This window comes from Tenrec ecaudatus, chromosome 3 (genome assembly GCF_050624435.1).
Source record: "Tenrec ecaudatus isolate mTenEca1 chromosome 3, mTenEca1.hap1, whole genome shotgun sequence".
Taxonomy (NCBI): Eukaryota; Metazoa; Chordata; class Mammalia; order Afrosoricida; family Tenrecidae; genus Tenrec; species Tenrec ecaudatus.
Genome location: NC_134532.1, coordinates 218,987,456 through 219,009,274, shown reverse-complemented (window position 1 = coordinate 219,009,274; position 21,819 = coordinate 218,987,456). Strand labels below are relative to the sequence as shown.

General features: G+C 58.7%; 1 protein-coding gene across 3 annotated transcripts in view; it reads right to left on the bottom strand.

Annotated features, from left to right (window-relative positions):
- Positions 1-21,819, bottom strand: part of SH3BP2 (SH3 domain binding protein 2) — a 40,824-nt gene continuing 19,005 nt past the window's right edge. Inside the window, exons 1-13 of one of the 3 annotated variants that reach the window (XM_075544620.1) lie at positions 16,412-16,610; positions 12,981-13,120; positions 11,804-11,906; positions 10,788-10,905; positions 10,609-10,676; positions 9,932-10,020; positions 9,645-9,713; positions 7,790-8,420; positions 6,125-6,233; positions 5,957-6,012; positions 1,906-1,984; positions 1,304-1,363; positions 2-364 (exon numbers count right to left, since the gene is read on the bottom strand). In XM_075544620.1, coding sequence (XP_075400735.1) covers positions 227-364; positions 1,304-1,363; positions 1,906-1,984; positions 5,957-6,012; positions 6,125-6,233; positions 7,790-8,420; positions 9,645-9,713; positions 9,932-10,020; positions 10,609-10,676; positions 10,788-10,905; positions 11,804-11,906; positions 12,981-13,120; positions 16,412-16,584 — 1,833 coding nt within the window. In that variant the 5' untranslated portion in view covers positions 16,585-16,610 and the 3' untranslated portion in view covers positions 2-226. Of the gene's footprint in view, positions 365-1,303; positions 1,364-1,905; positions 1,985-5,956; positions 6,013-6,124; positions 6,234-7,789; positions 8,421-9,644; positions 9,714-9,931; positions 10,021-10,608; positions 10,677-10,787; positions 10,906-11,803; positions 11,907-12,980; positions 13,121-16,411; positions 16,611-21,819 lie in introns of those variants that run through there. The other 2 variants (XM_075544621.1, XM_075544622.1) reach the window with 2 other exon arrangements.

The window sequence follows — 21,819 nt, the reverse complement described above, 5'->3', positions numbered from 1 at the left end:
GCGGCGAGGGGGCCCGCCCACCCGCCCAGCTCACAGATCTGAGGGCAGCACACTGGGCAGAGGCAGCTGTCTGTGCCGGAAGCCCAGGCGAGGTTCTGTCCTGAGCCTGGTCCCCGGCATGACAGGCCAGGCAGGAGAGGCCTTCAGTCCGCAGCAGCCCGAGGCCCACGGGCCTGGTGAATTGTAAAAGGAGCCTGGGGTGGACCCAGGTCAGAGAGCGCTGGTGTCACCTGGGCCTGGTGTAGCCGTAGGGGTGGCGCAGCAGCAGGCTCTGGTGGCTGGGCAGCACATGGCTGTGGTAATGCTCCACCAAGCTGGCCATGCTCACAAACAGGACTTCGCCCTCCAGGTAGAACTTGGAGTCCTGCGGGCAGACCGACCGGAAGACAGACGGGCGGTCAGTCAGAACAGCAGTACGCTCAGGTCACTTGGCCTGAGCTACCTCCCCAGGGGCCCCTTGCTGAGCCCCACCCCTGCCCAGGGGACCCATGCAGAGTCTGTTAATAAACCCAAGATCTGGGTAGGATCACCCCGTCCTCCTCCAGGGTCTGCTGGGGACAAAACGGGGAGGTTGAGGCCATGAGAGTGGAGGAGGGGGAGAGGAACGTGGGGAGGCAGGGGAGGGGGAGGAAGGAAAGAGAGCGGTGGGGAGAAAGGTATGGAAGGTGGGGATGGGGGATAGAAGAAGGATGGGGGTGGGGGTGGAAGTGGGGGGAAGGGAAAAGCAGGAGAGAAGTGGGGGATGGTGGGGGAGACAGAGGTAGTGGGGGGAGGTGGGGGAAGTGTAGGAGGTAGGGGAGGTGTAGAAGGTGGGGGAAAGTAGAGGGAGGTAAGAGAGGGGCTGGGGAAGGTGGGAGTAGGTGAGGGGAGGTAGAAGAGGGTGGGGAAGGGGGCAAAGATAAAAAGGTGGGGAAGCAGGGGGAGGGGGAGGTAGGAAGGGGCATGGGGGAGAGGGAAGGTTGGAGGTAGGAGAGGGGGCAATGGGGGATAGAGAAGGGGAGAGGAAGGGGAGGGGAGGGGAGGGGCAAGGGGAAGTTGAGGGTAGGTAGGAGAGGGGAGAGGGGACAGGTGGGAGGTAGGAGAGGGGAGGGGAAAGGTGGAAGGGTGAGGGGCAAATGGGGCAAAGGAGGTGAGGGAAGTGGGGGAGGAAGAGGGAGGAAGTGGGGGAGGCAGGGGAGGCTGGGGTGGAGGTGTCCTTGAGATGCTGCTCAGCCCACCCACTGTCCTACCTGCCAGGGAAACCACCACCCTCCGGAGGCTGGGGTCCAGGTCCCAACCCCACCCAAGTGCCCACAGCCCTTACCTTCTCAAAGACTCGGTAGTTCCTCACCTTGCCGGAGCTCTCATCCCACACCACCAGCACCTGGGGGCGGGGAACAACTCAAGTTTGAGACAGAGGGACCTGGTGGGGGGACCTGGGGGCAGAGGGTCAGGCCGTTGGAAAAGCCGCCCCCCGCAGGGGGACAGGCAGCCTCTTGCAGCAAATGGCCCTGATAAGGCTGGTCTAACAGGGCCAGGCCCCCACCCTACTCCCCCACTGCCATGCCCAGGGGTAAACTGAGGCAGGGTAAGCCGCCCGCCCCCCCCCCCGGGAAGGGCAGAGGCTGAACAGGCCCTAGACTTCCCGCCACTGCCATGGCCCCATGCTACCTCCTCCTCCTTAAGGGCTCAGACCCAACCATGGTCCTAGGACCCCCAGCACCTCCCTCCTCCTGCCCTGCTGGGAGGGGGTCAGAGGTGCCAAGGACACAGTGTCCTTCTGAGAACAGATGGTGGAGGGCTCTGATGAACAGAGAGCTGGATGAGAGGACAAGAAAGGCTGAGGCAGGGGGAGGGTGACATAGACAGTGAGGTCCCAGCTTCTTGACTCAGGGGACCACCGGGCCCTGCACCCAGCACACCCACCTTCCCTGACTTGGAGGAGTTCCTGATGCAGTAGAGGCCATCGGGGGGCTCCCCTCGGGGGCTCGTGGCTTTGAACAGCCTGAAACACAAGAGACTCGGTGAGGACCCTTGCTGAAACAGGCGCCCTTTCCATTGCGCTGCCTTCCCAGTGTTCCATGGCACAGCAGAGCCGGCACCTCCGAGAGGTGATCATTGCTGCTGGCTGCCGTCAAGGCCAATTCAGCTCCTAGCGGCTGGCATGATGCCGGCACTGCCCGAGGGGCTGGCGTTTGGATGGGAGCAGAGCCCCAGGGCGTTAGAGCATGAACCGCAGTGGGGGGCTTAAGCCTCATGCCCCCAGTGTGATTTAGTGAGACGAACTGCCCCCCCCTGTTCTATGAATTCTACCCACCACCACTTAGACTCGGACCCTCACCACTGGATCGACAGGTAACCTCGTGATCAACCGAGAAAACGTGGAAGTCGTCAGGGTGCTCGCTTTCTGGGACCCACAGTCAATGCTCATGGGAGCAGCAGTCGAGAGATCGAAAGATGGGTGGCCTTGGGCAAATCTGCTGCAAAAGACCTCTATCGAGCCTTGAAGAGCAAGCATGTGCCTTTGAGGACTAAGGTGCGCCTGACCCAAGACGTGGTGTTTTCAGTGGCCTCCTAAGCATGGGAAAGTGGCCACTGGAGGAGGAAGACCAAAGGAGCATCGATGCGTTTGAACAATGGCGCTGGAGAAGATCCAAAGTTCCAGACTGCTGAAAGGGCTAACGGACCTCTCTTGGAAGGAATAAGGCCAGAGGGCTCCTTAGAGGCAGGGTGGCGAGCCTTCATCTTACGTCATGACGACGTCACGCGTGGTAAAGTGAAAAAGGAAGGCCCCCAACCAGAAGGGCTGCCTGAAGGGCTTGGCACAGGCACCATAGTGAGGACCGGGCAGGACCGGGTGGTGCTTCGTTCTGTTGTGCCCAGGGCCACTGTGGGTTGGAAGAGACTCAGTGGTACCTAGCAACAACCTCTATTGATAAAACGCTTCCTATCCCCCTCAAACAGGTACTCTGTCCCCACTGAGCCATCACTCCTCCAGACTCGGTTCCCCTGCAGGTCTGGAAGGGAACTCACCCGAGCGCTCAGTGTTCAGTGCCCCCCAGACAGAGCTATTAGGAGAGCAGCAACACGGGGGAGGTAGAGGAGTGGGAAGCAGATCGGGGAGGGGGGAACGAGGGGAGAATATATACGTTAACCATCTGAGATCAAAAGGGCAGTTCAGAAGAGTCGGCAAAATCGGGAAGAGTGGAAACCGGAACCCAGGGAAGACGCGGGCTAAGTGAGGTGACATTGTGAGCGCGGCAGTGAGCGGGACGAAGGAAGAAGTGTCTAAAGTGTTGGATGGAGAACAATCTGCTCACTCAGTCTTCACCCAACTCATAATGAGTACTTGAAAGAATCAATGAACAATTCCGCTTCCCTCCTCCCCCGGCCCTGGGTCACCTCAACTCCACCTTTGGCTCCCTGGACAGTTCAGATAAGAGGGTGACACGATAGCTGTCCCTTGTGTCTGACACGTCCCTCAAGGGGCCCTGATGGCATGGTGGGTTGTGCACTGAACTGCCAACTAGCAGGGCCAGCAGCTCGAAACCACCAGTGAGGCAGGCCGTCTGCTCCCACAAAGACGTACACGTCTCTGAAGGGGAAAGAGGGCAGCTCCACTGTGTCCTATGGGGTCACGACCCCTCAGAATGAACTCGACAGCCCTGGATTATTCCAACCAGGGCACAGCACGGATCACAACTTTGTTGTGTTATTAGGTGCTACCAAGTCGGTTCCCACCCATATTGACCCTATACACAACGAGTGACACACTGCCCGGCCCTGTGCCATCCTCACAGTGGTTCCTGTGTCTGCGCCCGTGACTACACCACTGAGGCCACCCATCTCCCGGAGGGCCTTCCTCTTGTTCGCCGCCCCTCCACTCGACCAACCATGACGTCCTTCTTCAGGGACTGGTCTCTGCTGACAGCATGTTCCAAGTATGGAAGACGAAGTCTGACCATCCTTGCCTCTCAGGCGCACACTGGATGTGCTTCTTCCAGGACAGAGCAGTTTGTCCTTTTAGCAGTTTGTCCTTCTTCACTGGCACCGCTGTGCAAACACAGATTCTTCTTCGCGCTTCCTTGTTCGTGGTTCAACTCCCACAAGCATACGGGGCGCGTGAAAGCACCACGGCAGTCCTGCAAGGGACAGCCTCGCATTTCAACGCTCTCAGGGGTCTTGTGCAGCAGCTGTGTACAACTTCGTGGCAACCGAACAGGACTCCGTGATGGTGCGTGGCTGTCACCTGGAAGGTCGAGGTTCCAACCTAGCAGTTGCTCCACAGGAGAAAGACGCAGTGATGTGCTTCAGAGAGACTTGGCTAGGGAATCTGATATGGCCCTTCTGTCCCATCCTGCAGGGTCCCAGTGACTTGGAATGGAGAGCGCAGGTGTGGTGCGTTTCCTGCGCCGTCATGTGGACCTATGACTGCTAATGGGGCAATGGTCAGGTGCTGGGTGGCTAACTGAAAGTGTGGCAGTTCAATCCCATCGTACCAGCTCCGCAGGAGCAAGGCCTGGCCATCTGCACCCCCAAGAGATGACTGCTGTCAGGTCTGTTCCCACCCCCCACATGCACACACCACCCAGTGCTGTGCCATCCTCACACCCGCTCCCCCCACAGGGAGCCCATTGTTGCCACTATTCTTTGAGAGTGTGCTAGTGACATCAATCATCTGGTGTCAATTTGAGGATTGAGAGTGAAGGGGTGGAGTCTAGCCTGTCAATCAGGTCATAGCCAATGAGGCCTTTGTGTGGGCATAGCCTTCCCCTAAAGGATTCTGGGAATTCTGGTATTTCCTCCCTGGAGGCGGGAATCTCTCTCTCTCTCTCTCTCTCTCTGAGCTCACTCCCTGGGAGACATTGCAGCTGACAAGACACAGGCACTATGCTAGTGCCCTGAGCTGGAGAAGCCACGTGGACCTACCCTGATGCAGTCAGACTTCTGGAGCTGGAGAAGCCACATGGAGACCCCTGCCAGCGACGAGATGCTTGCAACACCACTGGATCTATAAGACGTCCCACCCACTGGCCTGTGACCTTCCTGCATTTGGTGTCACTGCAAGTGCTGCGTTGAGTCTGACGAGGACTTTATAGATTGGTATTGGACATATGGGCTAATATCAGACTTATGGACTTGATCTAGACCGGGCTAGGAGGTTTTCTCGATATTCAGTTGCTCTTGTCTATAAAGCTCTTTCCTATACACATCTGAGTCTCCCTGGATTTGTTTCTCTGGTCTACCAGGACCCACACAAGGAAGAAGCTCTTCTCCGAGTCATGTCTCATCTTCCAGCGCTCCATCAGACAACGTGCTGCTGCTGTTCCTCATGTGTCCAGTGGCCACTGTGCCTCCCAAGTTGTCTAGCTTACCCTCCACGGAAAGCGGTCCACCACGAGTGGCACTGCTGGTGTTTGAAAGGCCCGTGGCAGAGCTTAGTGTTGCAGCGACACACCAGCCACCACGGTACAGGGAACTGGCAGCAAGGGCGGATCACACCTGGAAAAAGCCCTGCTCTGGCAATATGGTTGCACCAATCACAAATGGCATCTAGTTGCAGCAGTCACGTCAAGGCCACTTTCAGATGACCTGTCCCACTGCTGGTGGACACAGGGGTGCAGGGTTGGTCACACCTTTGGCTCTTGTGACCAGTGCTGCAGTGACCACTGGTGTATGTGTAGCTGCTGGAGCCCCCGTTTTTGAGTCTCCTGGGGACACCCGAGGCATGGCACTGCTGTGTCAATCCCTAGCTCTGTTGAGTCTCTCCTCTGGCCCGTCCCAAAGCACAGGCTGCTGTGCACGGCTCTGACTAGGCGCTGGGATTCTTGCTGTCCTTGGCGCTGGCAACTTGTGTCAGCAGCTGCCCTGCACCGTGTCGATGGAGCAGGATAGAGACATGGGAAGACAGAAGGTGACATGGTGCCCCATCTGTGCCCCAAACAAGGCTTAGGGGAGAGAGGGGGTTTGCACTGACCTTTCCACCTCCAAGGACTCCGTGGTGTTGATGAAGACCGAGTTGGGCAGTGGCACCTGGGGAGAGGCCCAGAGCGTCAGGGTCCAGGTTCGAGGAGGCTCCGTCCCTCTCCCCGCACCTGCCCATCACCCCGCACCAGGTGGGCTCTGCGCTCTGGCTCAGCCTTACCTTCTCATAGTCCTCGTCGGAGTCCTCCCCGCCCGAGTCTGCCTGCGAGAGCTGCCGGGGTTTTTCAAAGGAGAAGTTCCTGAAACTCTGTCCGTCAGGGGGCGACCGCCTGGAACGGGGCACAGAAGCAGGGAGAGACCCCAGTGCACTCAGACACGGGACAGCCACCCTCTGTCTGTCCTCTCCTGCTCTGCAAAATGTCCACGACAACAGAGCCTCTGCCCCAGGCCTTGCTGACAGCACTGGAGCTCCCCAACCAGCTGCCCGAGGGCGGCAGGACAGCTGCTGAGTGGGGCGCCTGGGGACTGAGCTATGGGGATTTCATCTGTGCTGGCTGTGCGGGACACCCCCCACCTCCGGGCTGCCTCTGTCCAGTTTTGGACTCTTTCCACAGATGTGGGATGGGTGAATTTTCTGGCTAACTCTAAGCTCCATTAGGGAGGAGTAATCGGTGTCATAGGTGCACAAGGGCTGAGCTGCCAAGGGTGTGGGCAGTGTGTGGACCATGTGGGTTAAGGGAGACCACAGGAGGCCCAGGTGCGCTGAGGCCAAGCTGATTAGCATGTGCATAATATATGTGCATAATATATGAAGACCCTGCTGGATGCTCGGGCCTGGCACATGCAGCCAGGTGGGCTCTCAGCTCAGGGGCCGGGCCTTGGACACTTTGGTGAATACAGGGCTCGTGTGGGCACCTGAATGTACAGAGGGCCCTCAGAGAAACCAGCAAGAATTTTGGCCCAGGGGGCACCACGGTCAGAGGCGAGAGAGGCTCTCCTCTCAGAATAGCCCCAGCCCCACAGCACGGAGCGGGATGCTCCACCCCTTGCAGGATGGGGGCATCTTTGAGCACAAGCCCTATGGGTTGGGGGGTAGGGGCTGAGGGAGGCAAAGTGGACTCTGGGGCCATGCCTTCCACCACCTGGAATTCAGCCCCCGGAACAGAGAGCATTTTGGTCCAGCCTCAGGGAAGTCATGGGCGTGTGTGCAAGCCAGCCACAGCCCGGCCCAGGAAGCGAGCAGAGACAGCTGGTTTCTCCAGAGTCTGGAGGAGACTCGCCCTACGCCCAGTAGAGATGTGTGAGTGCCTATCCCATGGGCTGTCCCAGGGCTGGACTCAGAGCAGGCAGGGTGCCCTGCAGCGACCACCCCTGACCCCACATGGTTCACCAGGGCTGCAGGAGGCTTGTGTTCCTGAGAACACACTGACCACTGCCTCCACGGCAGCCACCAGCTACAGACTAAGCCTCAAGTGGGCTGGCCAATGCTTTGGACCAGCTTGGATCATGGGGTCCCCTATGCCCCAGGTCTAGATCAAACCCCCCTATACCCCAAATATAGATCAGAAATTCCCCTATTCCTGGATCAGCCCTTTCCCCCTAAGCCCCAGGTCTAGATCAAAGATTCCGCTATGCCCCAACTCTGGATCAGGGCTCCCTACCCCCAAGGTCTGACTGGAGGTCCCCTCATGGCCCAATTCTAGATTAGGGCCCCATGTACCCAAGTTCAGGATCAGAGGCTCTCAAAGCCCCAGGTCTGCTGTGGGGGACAGGACCTGACTGGTAGGGAGGTAGGGAGGACCAAGTCAGGGGGTTCAGGTGGCTGGGGGTTCAGGTCCAGGGTCCCGGAGGGCAGGGTGGTGGGCGTTAACATGACCATACTTACTGGAGGTGAGGCAGTAGGGGCTTCTCTGGCCGTGCAGGGGCCTCAGGTGCAGGCAGCTTCAAGGCAGAAGGCTTGGGGGCTACGGGAGGCACAAACAATCCGGGCCTGGTCCCATCCCTCGGAGGCCCTGCCTCTGGCACTGTCTTCAGAAACGGGGGCTTGTTGCCTGGTAGGGGTGGGGGCTCGCTTGCAGATGGCCCTCGGGGGGGCAGGTGGAGGGACTGCAGCTTGTCACAGTTCCTGGCCTCCATGGCGGCCACGCCGGTAGAGGTGGGGCTGGTCCCATAGCCAGGGTGCCGGGGTTCAATGCTGGGGCAGGTGTTCTCCCGGAAGCAAAGAGGCTTCCGGACACTGGGCAGAGCAGGCTGGCTGCCAGCGGGGGGATCGCTCATCCTCCGGGTGGCGGTGGGCCCCCTGGGGCTGGGGTCCACCCGCCGCAGCAGCAGCTCCCTCTTGACATCCTCTGGCATCAGCCCCACGTCCGGGAGGCTGCGCTTCGGGGGCGGGGGTGGCAGCAGGGGTCCTGGGCCCTTGGAGGTGAAGGAGTGGGCACGGGGCACCTCAGAGAAGGCCGGCTTCCTGGGCGTGGGCACGGGGGGTGGCGGGTAGGCTGGTGGCTGGGTCAGAACGTCTGCGGGCCAGGGAGACAGAGAAGGTGAAGGGCCACACCCCCACGGACCGCTCCACCCGCCCCTGCCCAGCCACACCCCGTCTTTGCCCATATGGCAGACAAGTCGCCAGGCGTCCCCGAGTGGCGAGACCCACACCTGGAGGCTGGGGCTGAGGGAGTGGGGCTAGGAGCAAGTGGGGACTCCACAGGTTCCCAGGGGGAGGGGGTTTGAGGGGCTGTCAGTGGGCTAGCCCAGCTGTCGAGGTGTGGTCCAGGGCAATACAGCAGTCACCTGGAGTGACCAGGATGGGATGCAGGGCTGGACAAAGAGGAGGGGTCAGCAGGGTGGAGCAGTATGGGACCCGGTGAGCATGTGTGCTGGAGCGGAAAGAGTAAGAGGGGAGAGCTGAGCCCTAGCTGAAGCCATAGGGCATCCCTGAGGACACTGGGAAGTTCTGGGGGAAGCCAGAGGGCAGGGGTGGGGTGGGGTGCAGCCTGGGCTGGCTGGAGGGCAGTGGACGCAACCCAGGTTCAGGGGCTCTATGTGAGCAGAGAGACAGGGCTAGGGGGCTATGCTAATGGGTAGAGGCAGGGGTCAGGGACCAGTGTGGCCAGAGGACTTGGGCCCCCTTGGAGCAGAGAGCCAAATCCCAGGGGTCTGAAGGGATGAAGGTGCTGAAGGCCCAGGGCTGAGGGCTGAAGAGGGAGGAGCCTTGGGGGAGGTGAGGGTGGGGGTGGACAGAGGTAGGGGTATAAGGTACAACCAAGAGGAAATGAGATCAGCAACAAGGAAAGCAGGAGAGACTAGGGGGCTGGGGGCCCAGGGAGGGTCATCTCATGAAGCAAGGGGGCTGGGGGCTGGGGAGAATGAGACCTGTAACACCAGGGGCAGAAAACGAGTGGGCAGACCCAGGCCCAGGGCAGGGGGGGCCAAGCTTCCGGGTGGCTCTGCCCTCTGGTCGGGTTGTGAGCTTGGGGGTGGGACCAGGGACCAGGAAGCTGCCTGTCAGGTGGTCCCAGGAGACCTCCACAGGAAGCTGGGTACACAGGGAAAGGAGTGGACTCCCTCCTCCCTGCCCAGACCCAGGCTATGGAGGGGCCCACGTGCACCTTCTCAGCACCTGCCCGCCCTGCTCACCAGCCCTGCTGGACTACCAAAGGATCCCAGGAACACCTGGGCCACAGCAGGGAACCTGAGGCCTGGGACGCTGCTCACGGGCCATCCAACGTGGCCTGCCCACCTACCCTCCGGCTTCCCGGGCTCAGGGGCGTCGGGCTCCAGGTACGAGTCATCCTCATCATCATGCTCGTAGTCTATGGGGTGGGGAGTGAGGGGTGGGGTCACACACAGCAGCCCAGGACCCGCTGAGCCTCAGAACAACACTCTGGGGTGGGGGTGGGGCTGAGAGGGACATGAGTGTGAGGACAGAGGAAGGCCACTGTCACTCTGCCAAAGGGAGCAGCAGGGAAGGGGCCAGGTCTGTTGCCTGAAAGGAGGGGTCTGGGGAGCCGAGGGGTGCCGGGGCCCTCACCTTCATTTTCCGTGGGGTACAGGGTGAGACTGATGTCCACAGGCCGCTCCACAGCCCCGTAGAACCTGTCTGTGTCTGAGCCGGGGTCGCTGGGCATGGGGAGGGGGTGCAGGGCGTGAGCAGGGCCTCGGCATGTGTGTGAGTATACACACACACACTTCACACACACACACTCTCTCACACACATACACTCGTACACACTCTCTACACACACACACATACACACAAACTCTCGCCCACTGAGCACTGTGGGTAGAGGTGGGCATAAGCGTGGCCTGGGTGGGGCACGTACACTCACACACGTGTGGGTGTGCACACACACAGACAAAGCTTTTCAGACTGACAGGCACTCGCAGCATACGGCACACCTAGCAATGCACAGACACAGACTCTCAGACAGACACACAGATGTGGCCGCATCCCCACAACACACACACACAGCACACGGGTAAATACAGGGACAAGGACAGCAGACATCTGGACACAGATATACCAGGGCACATATACCCACACACTTGTGCACATGCCTGTGCATACTTGTGCTGTACACTTGTATACTTTCACCTACACACCTGCGCTGGCTGCCAGCCCAGAAACACCACCCCTCCCTAACAGGCCTGGGCACCCCAGCCCAATGGCCCACCTACCCTACCACATGCCCGCCCATCGTGGCCTACCTGCCATCCAGGGACAGTTCCTTCTCCTGGAAGTGGCCAATCTCCTTTCGAAGCAGGGCCATCCAACTCTGGGGGCACAGGACCACAGTGAGACGTGGGCACGCCTTCACTTCATCACGCCCCCTATTGTGCAGGCTGGCCTGCAGGGACCCCAGCTGGGCACCCCCACCCCTGGGCACCTTGCGCTCATCCTCCGAGGATGCAGAGAAAAACCACGTGCGGTGCTTCTTGCTGATGTGGATGATTTTGAAGGGGAAGACGTTGTTGGACGTGGTCTCCTCGGCTGCCCGCATCACCCTGTGGACACCGCAGCTGCAGTCGCCGCCTGGCCCGTGCAGGCCAACCCCCCTGCCTGCCAGCAGCCCAGCCTCAAACCACACAAGCTCTCAGAAGACCCCTCAACTACCGCTGCCCGCTGATGCCCACTATAGCTGCCTGCCGGGGTCGCCACCTGGGCTCGGCCTGGGCACCCTGCGGTGGTCCAGCCCCCACAGCCCAGCAGCACCCCTCCCCAGGATTTCAGGGAACCCCGAGACTCATGCCTGCCCTGCTGCTGCTCCCTGCCAGATATGGGGTTTCAATAGAAACCAGAGAGGCTGCCAGTGGGAGTGGGGGGGGGGTCCCTCAGGTCTGGCTGGGGTCCAGCAAAGGGAAAAGTAATGATCCTCGTCAGGGCCTGCCCCCAGTACCACAGGGTCCCAGAGCTGGTCCTGTCCTGGTGGCCTAGACTGGGCCGTTCTATCGAGTAGCCCTGGAATCTTCCTGAGGGTCCCAGACGGGCCACTAATACCCAGTGACCCTGAGCATATCCCTGCTTGCACTTCTTAGGGGCAGGAAGGGCTCGGCCCGCACTGGAGAAAGGGGACAGAGACTAGTACTTCAGGGCACAGGGAAGCAGATCCTGGGTGATGAACTGGATCCACTTGTACTGGCCGACCCTGCTCAAAGTGCCCCAGGCCCCTGGTCTGGCCCACAGCACCCGGGAGGCCAGGAAGCACAGGAAGTTCCCCAGTTGGGCTGGAGACAGGGACTTCAGGAGCAAAGACCAAGGGAGATGGGGGCCAGGGCAGGGTCATGGAGGCAGCAGTGGCCAGGTGTGGCCTATGAGGACGAGGACGGAGATCATTTCAGACGCTCGGCCTCTCACCGCTGGGCCCAGCCAGTGGGAGCCTGTGGACACCCAGTGGGCACTCACCGGTTATAGCCGCTCAGTGAGAAGGCGCCTTGCGGGGAGGCGGACGTGCTGCTCTTGAAGTAGTAGATACAGCGCTTGTGGATAATGACGAATCGCAGGGGCCCTGCAAGTGGTGGGCAGGGCTGAGCCAAGGGGCCAGGACACCCCAGGTGACTTCCCCCGCTTAGAGCTCTAGAGAGGGAGGGCTTGGGCTTGGGGAGGCAGGCAGGCGGGGCTGAACGGACAGGCCAGGGTGCCCCAGGGAACTCCCCATCTCGGAGCTCTCTGGGCGGAGGGAGTGGACTTGACCAGTCCCTTCCTAGAAGCCTGCTGGGGGCCCAATGCAGACCCCTTCACGGGGCTGGGTGGAGCCACCAGGATCCCAGGCACCAGCGTTGGAAACTGGCCTGAGGGAGCCAGAGCCAGGATGAGGGCCCCCGGAGCAGGGAAGCCGGGATGGCTCCCCTGAAGCCAGCAGTAAGAGTGGGGACAAGGTGCCGTGCCAGGACCCAGAGAGCATGCCCAGCAGCCCTCCTGTGAGCGGCCTCCAGCTGGATAGCTTTGGCAAAAGGCCCAAGCTCTGCTGCCCAGCCAGGGGCTCAGCTGGCACCTGGTTCGTTGTGGAGCAACTGAACTGAATGAGTGAGGTCCCCTCCCTGAGGCCAGACCTGCCAGGCCACCGGGACCTTTCTCATTTGTTACCAAGAGTCACCCCCATGCCTCGTCTCCATCCTGCGGTAGGGGGAAGTCCTGGCCACCAGAGAGGGAAGGGGACTATCAGACACTGGGTAAGGAAGCAAAGGCTCAGAGAGGGTGGTGGCTTGTCTGTGGAAGCCCAGCATGGCCCAGCTCTGGACCGGCCAGGTTCTACTACCCCACATCTGCCAGACCCCCACCCCTTCCAGGCCCCACCCATGCTTACTGCCCAGCTCTTCCCAAACTGTGCTGTGGGGCCCACCCAGGCCTGTGACCCTGCGCCTGCCAGGCCCGCCCCTGCTGTTAATGTCCCGCCCCACCTGGCCCCACCCATGCTTGCTGCCGTGTCCCTTCAGGCCCCACCAAGGCTCTTCCCAAACTGTGCTGCAGGCCCCGCCCAAGCCTGTTACCTCACCCCTGCCAGGCCCCGCCCCTGTTGTGATGCCCCACCTCCACCAGGACCCGTCTAGGTGGCGCTGTTGGGACCAACCCCAGGACTTACATTTGAGCAGCTGTAGTTGGGTGCCTCCCTTCTTGTGCAGGTAGCCGGCCTTGGCCACACCCCCAGGCATGGTTAGCAGGTTCTGGGCACCGATGGCCTTCATGGGCACGGGCCAGTGCAGCTCCTCAGCCGCCATGATTCTGCAGCATAAAAGAAGTGACATGACTCAGGCAGGGGCAGGGACAGGCACGGCTTGTCTGGGGCTCTCAGGAGGGCACCCGGATCCTGGGAACAGCACAGAGGGCCAGGAAGGAAGGGGTGGGTGAGGGCACTGCAGGTTCCCCAGCCAGCCCATGCCCTCTGTCAGCCCCACTGTGCCACATACCCGGCTCCCAGGGATGCCCAGAGCTAGATGGGTCCCTTTGTTGCACACCAAGGACACACTCCTCAGGAACACCCCCTCCCTGGCCCTTACCACCCAGAGTCTGAGCACCGGTCTAACCTACAAAGGGCCAGCCGGGGACAGGCTTCCTGGAGGAGGTGGCGGCGAGTTTGGGTTTTTGCTTGTAGGTTGCATCACTGGTGCCACCATGGGGCTTTATTGACTATCATCCTGCGGTAACCAGGCCCTCCTTACACCTGGTGCTGAGGGAACCCACAGCCCCCAACTTCCAGTTAGGAACCCAGAGCAAATGTGTGTGCTGCCCAGGCACCTTGGATAGGGCGCAGGGCCAGGCAGGCATCCCATAGCTCTGAACCTCAGCAGGGCCCAGTGAGAGGCACTCCACCTCCACCTGCCTGCCCTCACCTGGCTGCCATCAGCCCTGCCTGAGGCCTGGAGACCAGGAAGCTAGGGAAGTGGGTAGCTAAGAATCCCCAGGTTCTGATTTGAATGTTCTAGAGCAGTTTCTCAACCTCTGGGTCGCAGCCCCTTTGTGGGGGACGAACAGATTCATAACAGTAGCAAAATGAGTGATGAAGTGGCAACGAACATAATTTCATGGTTCGGGGTCACTGCCATATGAACTGTGTTAAAGGGTCTCGACCTTAGGATGGTTGAGAACCTCGGTTCTAGAGGCCCTGGCCTCTCCAGGTCTGTTCCAAAGCTGTAAAATGGAAATGACTCAGAAGCAAATGCGCTGTTTGCCCCTCCCAGGACAGAGTAGAAGCCCCTGCGGGGGACAGAAAGCTCGCCTTTCTCCCACACAGTGTCGCGTGGTTTCACCCTGCTGGCCTTGTGGTGAGCAGCCTGGCGAATAACCCACGGTGTCACCAGGGCCTAAGTGGGAATGCCTGTCTCCAATGACAGTGCCGTGACTGCCCGCAGCACAAACACATCTGTCCTGGAGGAAGTACACCAGCATGTTCCCTCAGCTCACGTCCTGTGGACGTGTTGTCAGGGGAGACCAGTCCCTGGAGAAGGGCATTGTGCCTGGTACAGTGGAGGGGCGGGAGACATAGGGAAATGGATGGACACAGTGGCAGCAAGCGGACTCAAACACAGGGACAGCCCGGCGTGTTTCTTCCTGCTGTTGATCGGGTTCTCAGAGCCCTGGTGGCATGGTGGTTAGGTTAGGTAGGTAGCTTAGGTGCAGGGGGGTAATCCCTCCCATGCCTGCAAAGGCCCCCCTGGAGGAAGTTGGAAAGACATAGGCAGCCATTTGACACCTCTGAAGACCCCTAACTGACCATGCCCAGACACAAGGGCCCTAGGCCCAGGTAAAACCAATATCTTGGACACACCCACTTGAGGTACATAACACAGGTGAACCTAACTCAGCCAACGGGGTCAACCAATACTGTGAATCACGTCTCCCCAGCCAGAGGTCTGAAATGCCCTGGCTGTGGTAGGCGTCCCACCCTTACCCTGCTCCTGGTCAGCGACAGGTGGAGGGTGAGGGCCTCTCGCTCCAGGCCTGCTCAGGGTCCACAGCCTCTTGACCCACATGCTCTTACCCTCTAGGGTTCATGGCTTCTGGCCGCCCAGGATGCCCCAGTTCCACGTGTGGGTGCTCTTTTCCACATGGTTATTTGTGCCCAGTTGTGAACCCTTTGAGACTATAAAACCTGAACCGTGTCTTTCACAAAAACCCACTTGGATAACAAAACATGCTTCGGCATGAATTCTTTCAGCGTGCGAAACAAAGAACCGAGGTATATCCCATTCTGGAACCTAACAGATACATGTCGGGTGCGATCCGCAAGGTCAGCAGTTCGAAACCACCGGCTGCTCCTTGGGAGAAAGATGGGGCTTTCTGCTCTCGTAGAGTCTGGGAAACCCACAGGGGCAGTTCTACCCTTGTCCTACACAGGCTCACTCTGAGTCGGTATTGACTCAGTGGGAGAAAATGAGAGAGAGAGGTCAGGACCAACTGGAAGGTGCCTGAGAACAAGGTGGACAGAGGCAGTGAGCGGCCAGGCCCAGGACAGCATCGCTCTCTTGCCCTATGTGGCCCATGTAGCCCGGAGGGCACCCCAGGGACCTGCTCACCTTTGCTCCAGAGCAGCCAGTCTCAACCTGTGGGTTGCGACCTCTTTTTTTTGGGGGGGGGCGAACGACCCTTTCACAGGGGCCACCCAATTTCTAAAAGTAGCAAAATGACAGTGATGAAGTAGCAACAAAAATAATGTTATGGTTGGGGTGTCCCCAGAACATGAGGAACTGTATGAGAGGGTCGCGGCATTGGCAAGGTTGAGAACCACTGGTCCCGAGCATGCTAGCCGGCTTGGGGCTGAGTCCAGGCCATGCCGGCCCCAGCTCCCCAGCCCTGGGTGTCAGAGCCTGCTCCCCCTCTCCCCCCTGACTGAAGTCCCAGCTCCTCCTGAGACTTGTAAGGCTGCCTTGCTGGACGTGCCAGCTTCTGTTCCTCCTTCAGGACCGGCATGGAGAGCCTCCTCTTCTGGGCAGCACCCCACACAGTCAGTCAGTCTGCCCTGCCTGCCCTACCCAGTCAGGACCCCAGGGAAATGAGAAGGGGGCAGGCACGTGGTCAGTGTCCTGTGGAGCCCACCGTGGGCACAGCCAGGCTCAGCCCCAGGCCAGAACTGAATGGAGACCACCGCTACTGTATCACCCCCTCAAGAAAACTCCCAAACGTACACACAAAGGGGGTTCTGCCCCTCCAAGACTGCATCCCCTCTGTTCCCCGCTGTCCAGCGGTCACTGCCTCCCGGCCACCAGTGTCCAGCAGACGCTTGGAACAAAGGCTCCGCTACACTCCTTTGGCTGAGGACCCAGGATGGGGACAGGACCCCCAGCAGCCAGGGAGGGAGGTGACGGGGATGGCGTTCGCGGGTCTGTGCCGAGACCCCCAACGCCCGGCCGCGCCTGGCCGCCCGCCTTTGTTCCCGGAGGAAGCGGATGGGCGCAGAGCAGCGCCGCTGCCAGGAGCCCTGGGGCTGAGGCTGGGGGTCCCAGGGCCGCAATCGGGGCTCGGCGTTCGGGGTCCGGAGCTCGGGGTCCGGGGTGCGCGTCCAGGGCCAGTACTTACGGTGTCCACGCGGCAGGCAGGGCGGCGGCGGGCTTCCAGGACGTGGCCCGCGCCCGCCGGCCCTGCGAGCAGCCACATGGCCCCGGGCCGGGTCCCCTCGCCGCTGCCTCGTCCCGGGCGCCGCCGGCCGCCCCCCAGGCCCAGCTCCGAGGCCGGGACCCCGACCCCGCCATGCCACCACCCGGCGCCCGCGGAGCCGCACGACTCCACCCCTCGCGCGGGGTCGGCCCGCGGCCAGGTGAGCCAGCCCCGCCCTCCCACGTCACCGCGCAGCAGCCCCGGGGGCCTCAGTTTCCCCGGGGACTGCTAGGGAGGCTGGCGGGGTTGGCAGCGGCTGTCAGGAAACACCTCGGGTGCACACACTGCCGTCCCACCCGCAGTGAGCGCCAACCTGGTGGGGGGGGAGGGGTGGTCGGATGGAGTCTGCCAGTCCCTTGCTGCCTAGCACCTTTGGCAAAGCAGCCTGCCCCCACCCTGCACCCTGAGACTCAGCCTATACCTCCGCGAAATGGTCCAGTGGCTCGGGGGTGGGGGTGGCGGGGTGGAGTGGAGTGGTTGGTCCAGCTGGCCCAGTGCCCCCACCAGAACCGAAACAAACCAAACTCACTGCCATTGAGCTGCCCTATGTAAGACAGGGTGGATCTGCCCCTCTGGGTTTCTGAGACTGGAACTCTTTAAGGGGTAGAATCGCCCCAACTTTCCCCTAAAGTGGCTTCAAACTGCTGGCCTTACATTACCCACTATCACTAACGTCGCATAAAGTCAGACCCCCAGGTGATCCCCCGACTTCTCAGGTCAACTGTTTTGCCTACCTGTCCCCAGTGGGTTCACTCTTGGAGACACACACAGAGAACAGGGGTCTGGGCTCAGGGATCTCCTCCCAGAACCCACCCCCCCACCCAAGCCTGGCCAGAACCTGTGAGGACATCCTGCCTTCCCAAGCATTCTCCTGTGCCCATCTGCACAGCCCAGCACTCAGAGGGAAGTTCTGTGGACACAAAAGGAAGACCCTTCGGATCGAGACATCAGACAGACCCCGCACAGAGGAAGATGCCTGGGCAAGTCCAGGGGCTGGTGGTGAAAGGGAAGGTGGTCTCACGTCCTTGGGACCTGTTCTCAGGAGGGACCCGTCCCTGGAGAAGGATGTTATGCTGATAAAGTTGATGTGGTTGGCATCCCATCTGTTGTCAACTTGAGACTATTAAGAGTTTAGCCTGCCAATCAGGCTGCGGCTTGATGACCTTGTTTGGAGGCGCAAAGTTTCTAAGTAGTTTGCTGGAGGTGAGATGCTCACTCACTCACTCCCTGCAAGACATTCCTGTTGACAATCCATATGGAGTTACGCTGATAGAGCCAGAGCCCTGGAGCTGGAGGAGCCACTTGGAGACCCACGCCAGCGCTGAGATGCTTCCACAGCCGCTGGGTCCACAAGACTTCCCACCCACTGGCCTGCGATCTTCCTGCACTCGGCGTCCTTGCATGTGTTTCGTGAGTCTGAAGAGGAATTTATACATTGGTCTTGGCCATATGGGCTAATATCAGCCTCATGGACTTGATGTGGACGGGGCTGGATGTTTTCTCAATGTACAATTTCTCCTGCATAGAAAGCTTTCTCTTATACACATATGAGTGTCCATGGACTTGTTTCTACCCAGACTCACACAGTAGAGGAGCAGCAACAAGAGCAGGGCCCTCCACAAGAGGCTCAAACATGACAATAATCGCGGGGAGGATGACGTGGCCCGTGTTTCCTTCTCTTGTCCTCGGGGTCCCTATGAGTCTGAGCACCTACCACCACCACCAACTGAAGTTACGTCGATAACAAACAGACGCCACTGAAGGAGATGAAAGAAGACTTACACCAGTGGAAAGGTGGCCCAGGTGCATGGACTGGAAGACCTAATACCATGTCACAGATATCAACACTAACCAATCCTGACTGAAATTCCATCAGCCTTCTTCACAGAAAGAGAAACACCAGCCCTCAACTAAAACCACACTCACTGCCATCGAGTTCAAGCTGATTCCAGGAGCCCCACAGGACTGGGAGGAACTGCCTCGGTGGCTTTCTGAGACTGCCACTCTTGACAGTAGAAAGCCCTGTCTCTCCCTAGGGTAAGCAAGAGGCCCCAGTAGGGAAAGCACTGCTGAAACAGAAGACTATAGTAAGAAGACTCTCATTTACTCATTTTAGAACATATGGTGATCAAAACAGTCTGGCACACAGAATAGATACCTCCTTATCGTGGGCCAGCTCATTCTGACCAGGGTGCTAAGTCCACTTGACGAGGAGAGAGGAGCCTCTTCAGTGCAGGAAAACAAGATCACCAGATGGAGAAAAATGAGACAGGGCCTATCACACACATACACATGTGTACACACACATACACATATACACACCTACATAAGATACACACATACACGTGACACCTACACACATATATATACACACATACACAACACACACATATACACATACACGCGACATAATATATATACATACACACCTACATACACATCTACATACACATACACACAACACACACATGCACACATACAAGTGACATATGCACATACAGACATATATACACACATGAATATATACACACATACACATACTACATAAAGATATACAAATGCATACACATACATACAGATACGTGCATGTGTACACACATACACATACATACATATACTCACATACATGCACATACACACATAAACAAATATACACACAACACAGCCATAAATACACATCACACATACACATATAACACAGGCATACACATCCCCCACACACAGACACATACATGCACATACACACATACAACAGAGACATACACACGACACATATGCACATACACACACAAATAAAACAAAAACCAAGCCCATTGCCATCAAGTCCATGTCAGCTCCCAGCAGCCACAGGACAGGGTGGGTTCCTGTGGGAAAATGGCTTGGTGGGTTTTCCAAGGCAGTAACTCTTTACAGAAATAGAGAGCCCATCTTTGTCCTGGGGAAGGACTAGTGATTTCAAACTGCTGGCCTTGTGGTTAGCAGCCCAAATGCATAACCACTATGCCACCAGGGGTCCTCCACACACACACAGATTCAAAATGGACTCAGGGCCTAAATGTACACACACACCAACACATCAAATCCGTAGAAGGAGATGCGGGCAGCACTGTGGGGCCTCGCTTCCAGCCTTCAGTTATGCAATGGACTGACGAAAGCAAAGCGCAAGCAGATGAGACCGCGTAACAATGAGGCTTTCTGTTCACCAGGAAACATCACTACCTGCACACGGGCTGCCACGCCATGATTGGCTACTGCTGCAGAGTGCAGCAGGAGCCCAACACGGGCCCTGGAGTCTTGATGATGGTCTAGCTGCTTGTCCACACTAGGTGGGGGGTCTGGCACCTCCCCCTCAGGGCAGCTCCCAGCTCCTTCCCACCCGAGGTTCAAGCCCACCCTTGTCCTCTCCTCCCCTGGAGTCACGCTACTCCCAGCCACTTCCTCCCCTCAGGCCTCTCTTCCCCCGCGCCCCCCCCCCCGCCCCAGTCCTGCCCCTTCCCCTTCATCTTCTCCAGCTCACACCCTGTCCCATCTGGGGGCTGTCCCAGGCCAGACCCCATGGACCTGTCTCCAGGGACCTCTTCCTGCCCACCTCACACCCCGTGCATGCCAGACCCCAAGGCGCTCACCATTCCCCAAATCCATCAGACTCCCACCTTTAGGTCTTTGTCAACTGCTCCCCAGGCCCCCACACCCCCCGCGTGGAACCGCAGCAGAACTAGCTCTCCCTGTCAAGCCTACACAGACTCTTCCAGAACTCTCCCTGAGGTCAGTATTACGGTGACACCAAACCCAGACACCTTGAATTGGGCCATTCTGCTGCACAAGACCTCTTTAGAGTGTTGAAAAGCAAGGGCGTCTCTTTGAGGACTAAGATGTTCCTGACCCAAGCCATGGTGTCCTCCGTCACCTCATCCACACGGGGAAACTGGATATGAAGAAGGAAGCCTGAAGAAGAATCGATGCATTGAACGGTGGTGCCGGAGAAGAACACGGAAAGTACCAGGGACTGACAAAAGGACAAACCAACCTGTCTTGGAAGAAGTGTGGCCAGAGTGCTCCCTAGAGGCAAAGACAGGGAGATTTCTCACATCCTTTGGACGTGTTGTCCGGAGAGACCAGTCCCTGGAGAAGGACATCCCACTGGGTCCAGTGGAGGGGCGGGGAGGGAGAGGTGGGCCCTCGAGCAGATGCACAGGCACCGTGGCTGCAGCCCTGGGTTCAAGTACAGGAGCAGCTTTGAGCATGGTGCAGGACTGGACGATATTGTGTTCTGTTGTGCACAAGGTCGCTATGAGTTGGAGGCCACTCAATGGCTCCTGCCAACAACCACCACCCAGACAGACAGAAAAACCTCTAGCATAGCTCTTAGAGATACGGATACCAGCATCTCCGCCAGAAGGCTCACAGAGGAAACCCAGCTACCCCTTAAAACCTGTGAAAAGGATTCGACGCTGTGACCATGTGGGGTTGGTCCCAGGCAGGCAGTGGTCTGGACATCCCCAAGTCAAATGGACGCAGGACCCCCGGACTCCCTGAATCAAATCCCAGCCACCATCTCACGGATGACGAGAACACACCAGACGCCAGTCAGCAAGCCACCGTGAGAACAGTCAGTGCACCCGGAAGGAAAGGGAAGGGGCTCAACCTGGTGACGGGCTACAAGGTCAGCAGTGTGAATCCACCAACCGCTCCCAGGGTGAAAGAGGAGGCTGTCTGTTACGGCGGTGAGACAAAGAAACTCCAAGCCACACCACTTGTAGCAGTGAGAAGTCTGTCTGCCCCACCACTATCATGACCCCAATTCTACCTGACAAGCCTGGCTAGACCAGAGCATGTACCCGGGTACAGGTAAGAGCTCAAAGGGAATCCAGGACAGATAAACCCCTCAGGACCAATCATGAAATTAGCGATACCAGGAGGGGAAGGGGAAGGTTGGGAGAAAGGGGGACCTAATCACCATGCTCAACATTTATTTTCCTCCCAGGGGGACGGACAATAGAAAAGTGGGTGAAGGGAGACATCGGTCGGTGTAAGACATGAAAAAATAACAATAATATATAAATTATCAAGGGTTTGTGAGGGACGGAGGGGAAAAAAGGGGAGCTGATACCAAGGGTTCAAGTAGAAAGAAAAAGTTTTGAAAATGATCATGGCAACCTATGTACAAATGTGCCTGACTCAATGGATGGACAGATGGATGGCGATGAGGGCTGTATGAGCCCCCTATAAAGTGATTTAAAAAAAAAAAAAAAACAGTGAGAGGATGGACAGATCACAACAAGAGAGGGCTAGTCTGCTCTCTGTTCCCACTTCTGCTCCAGCCAGCGTGG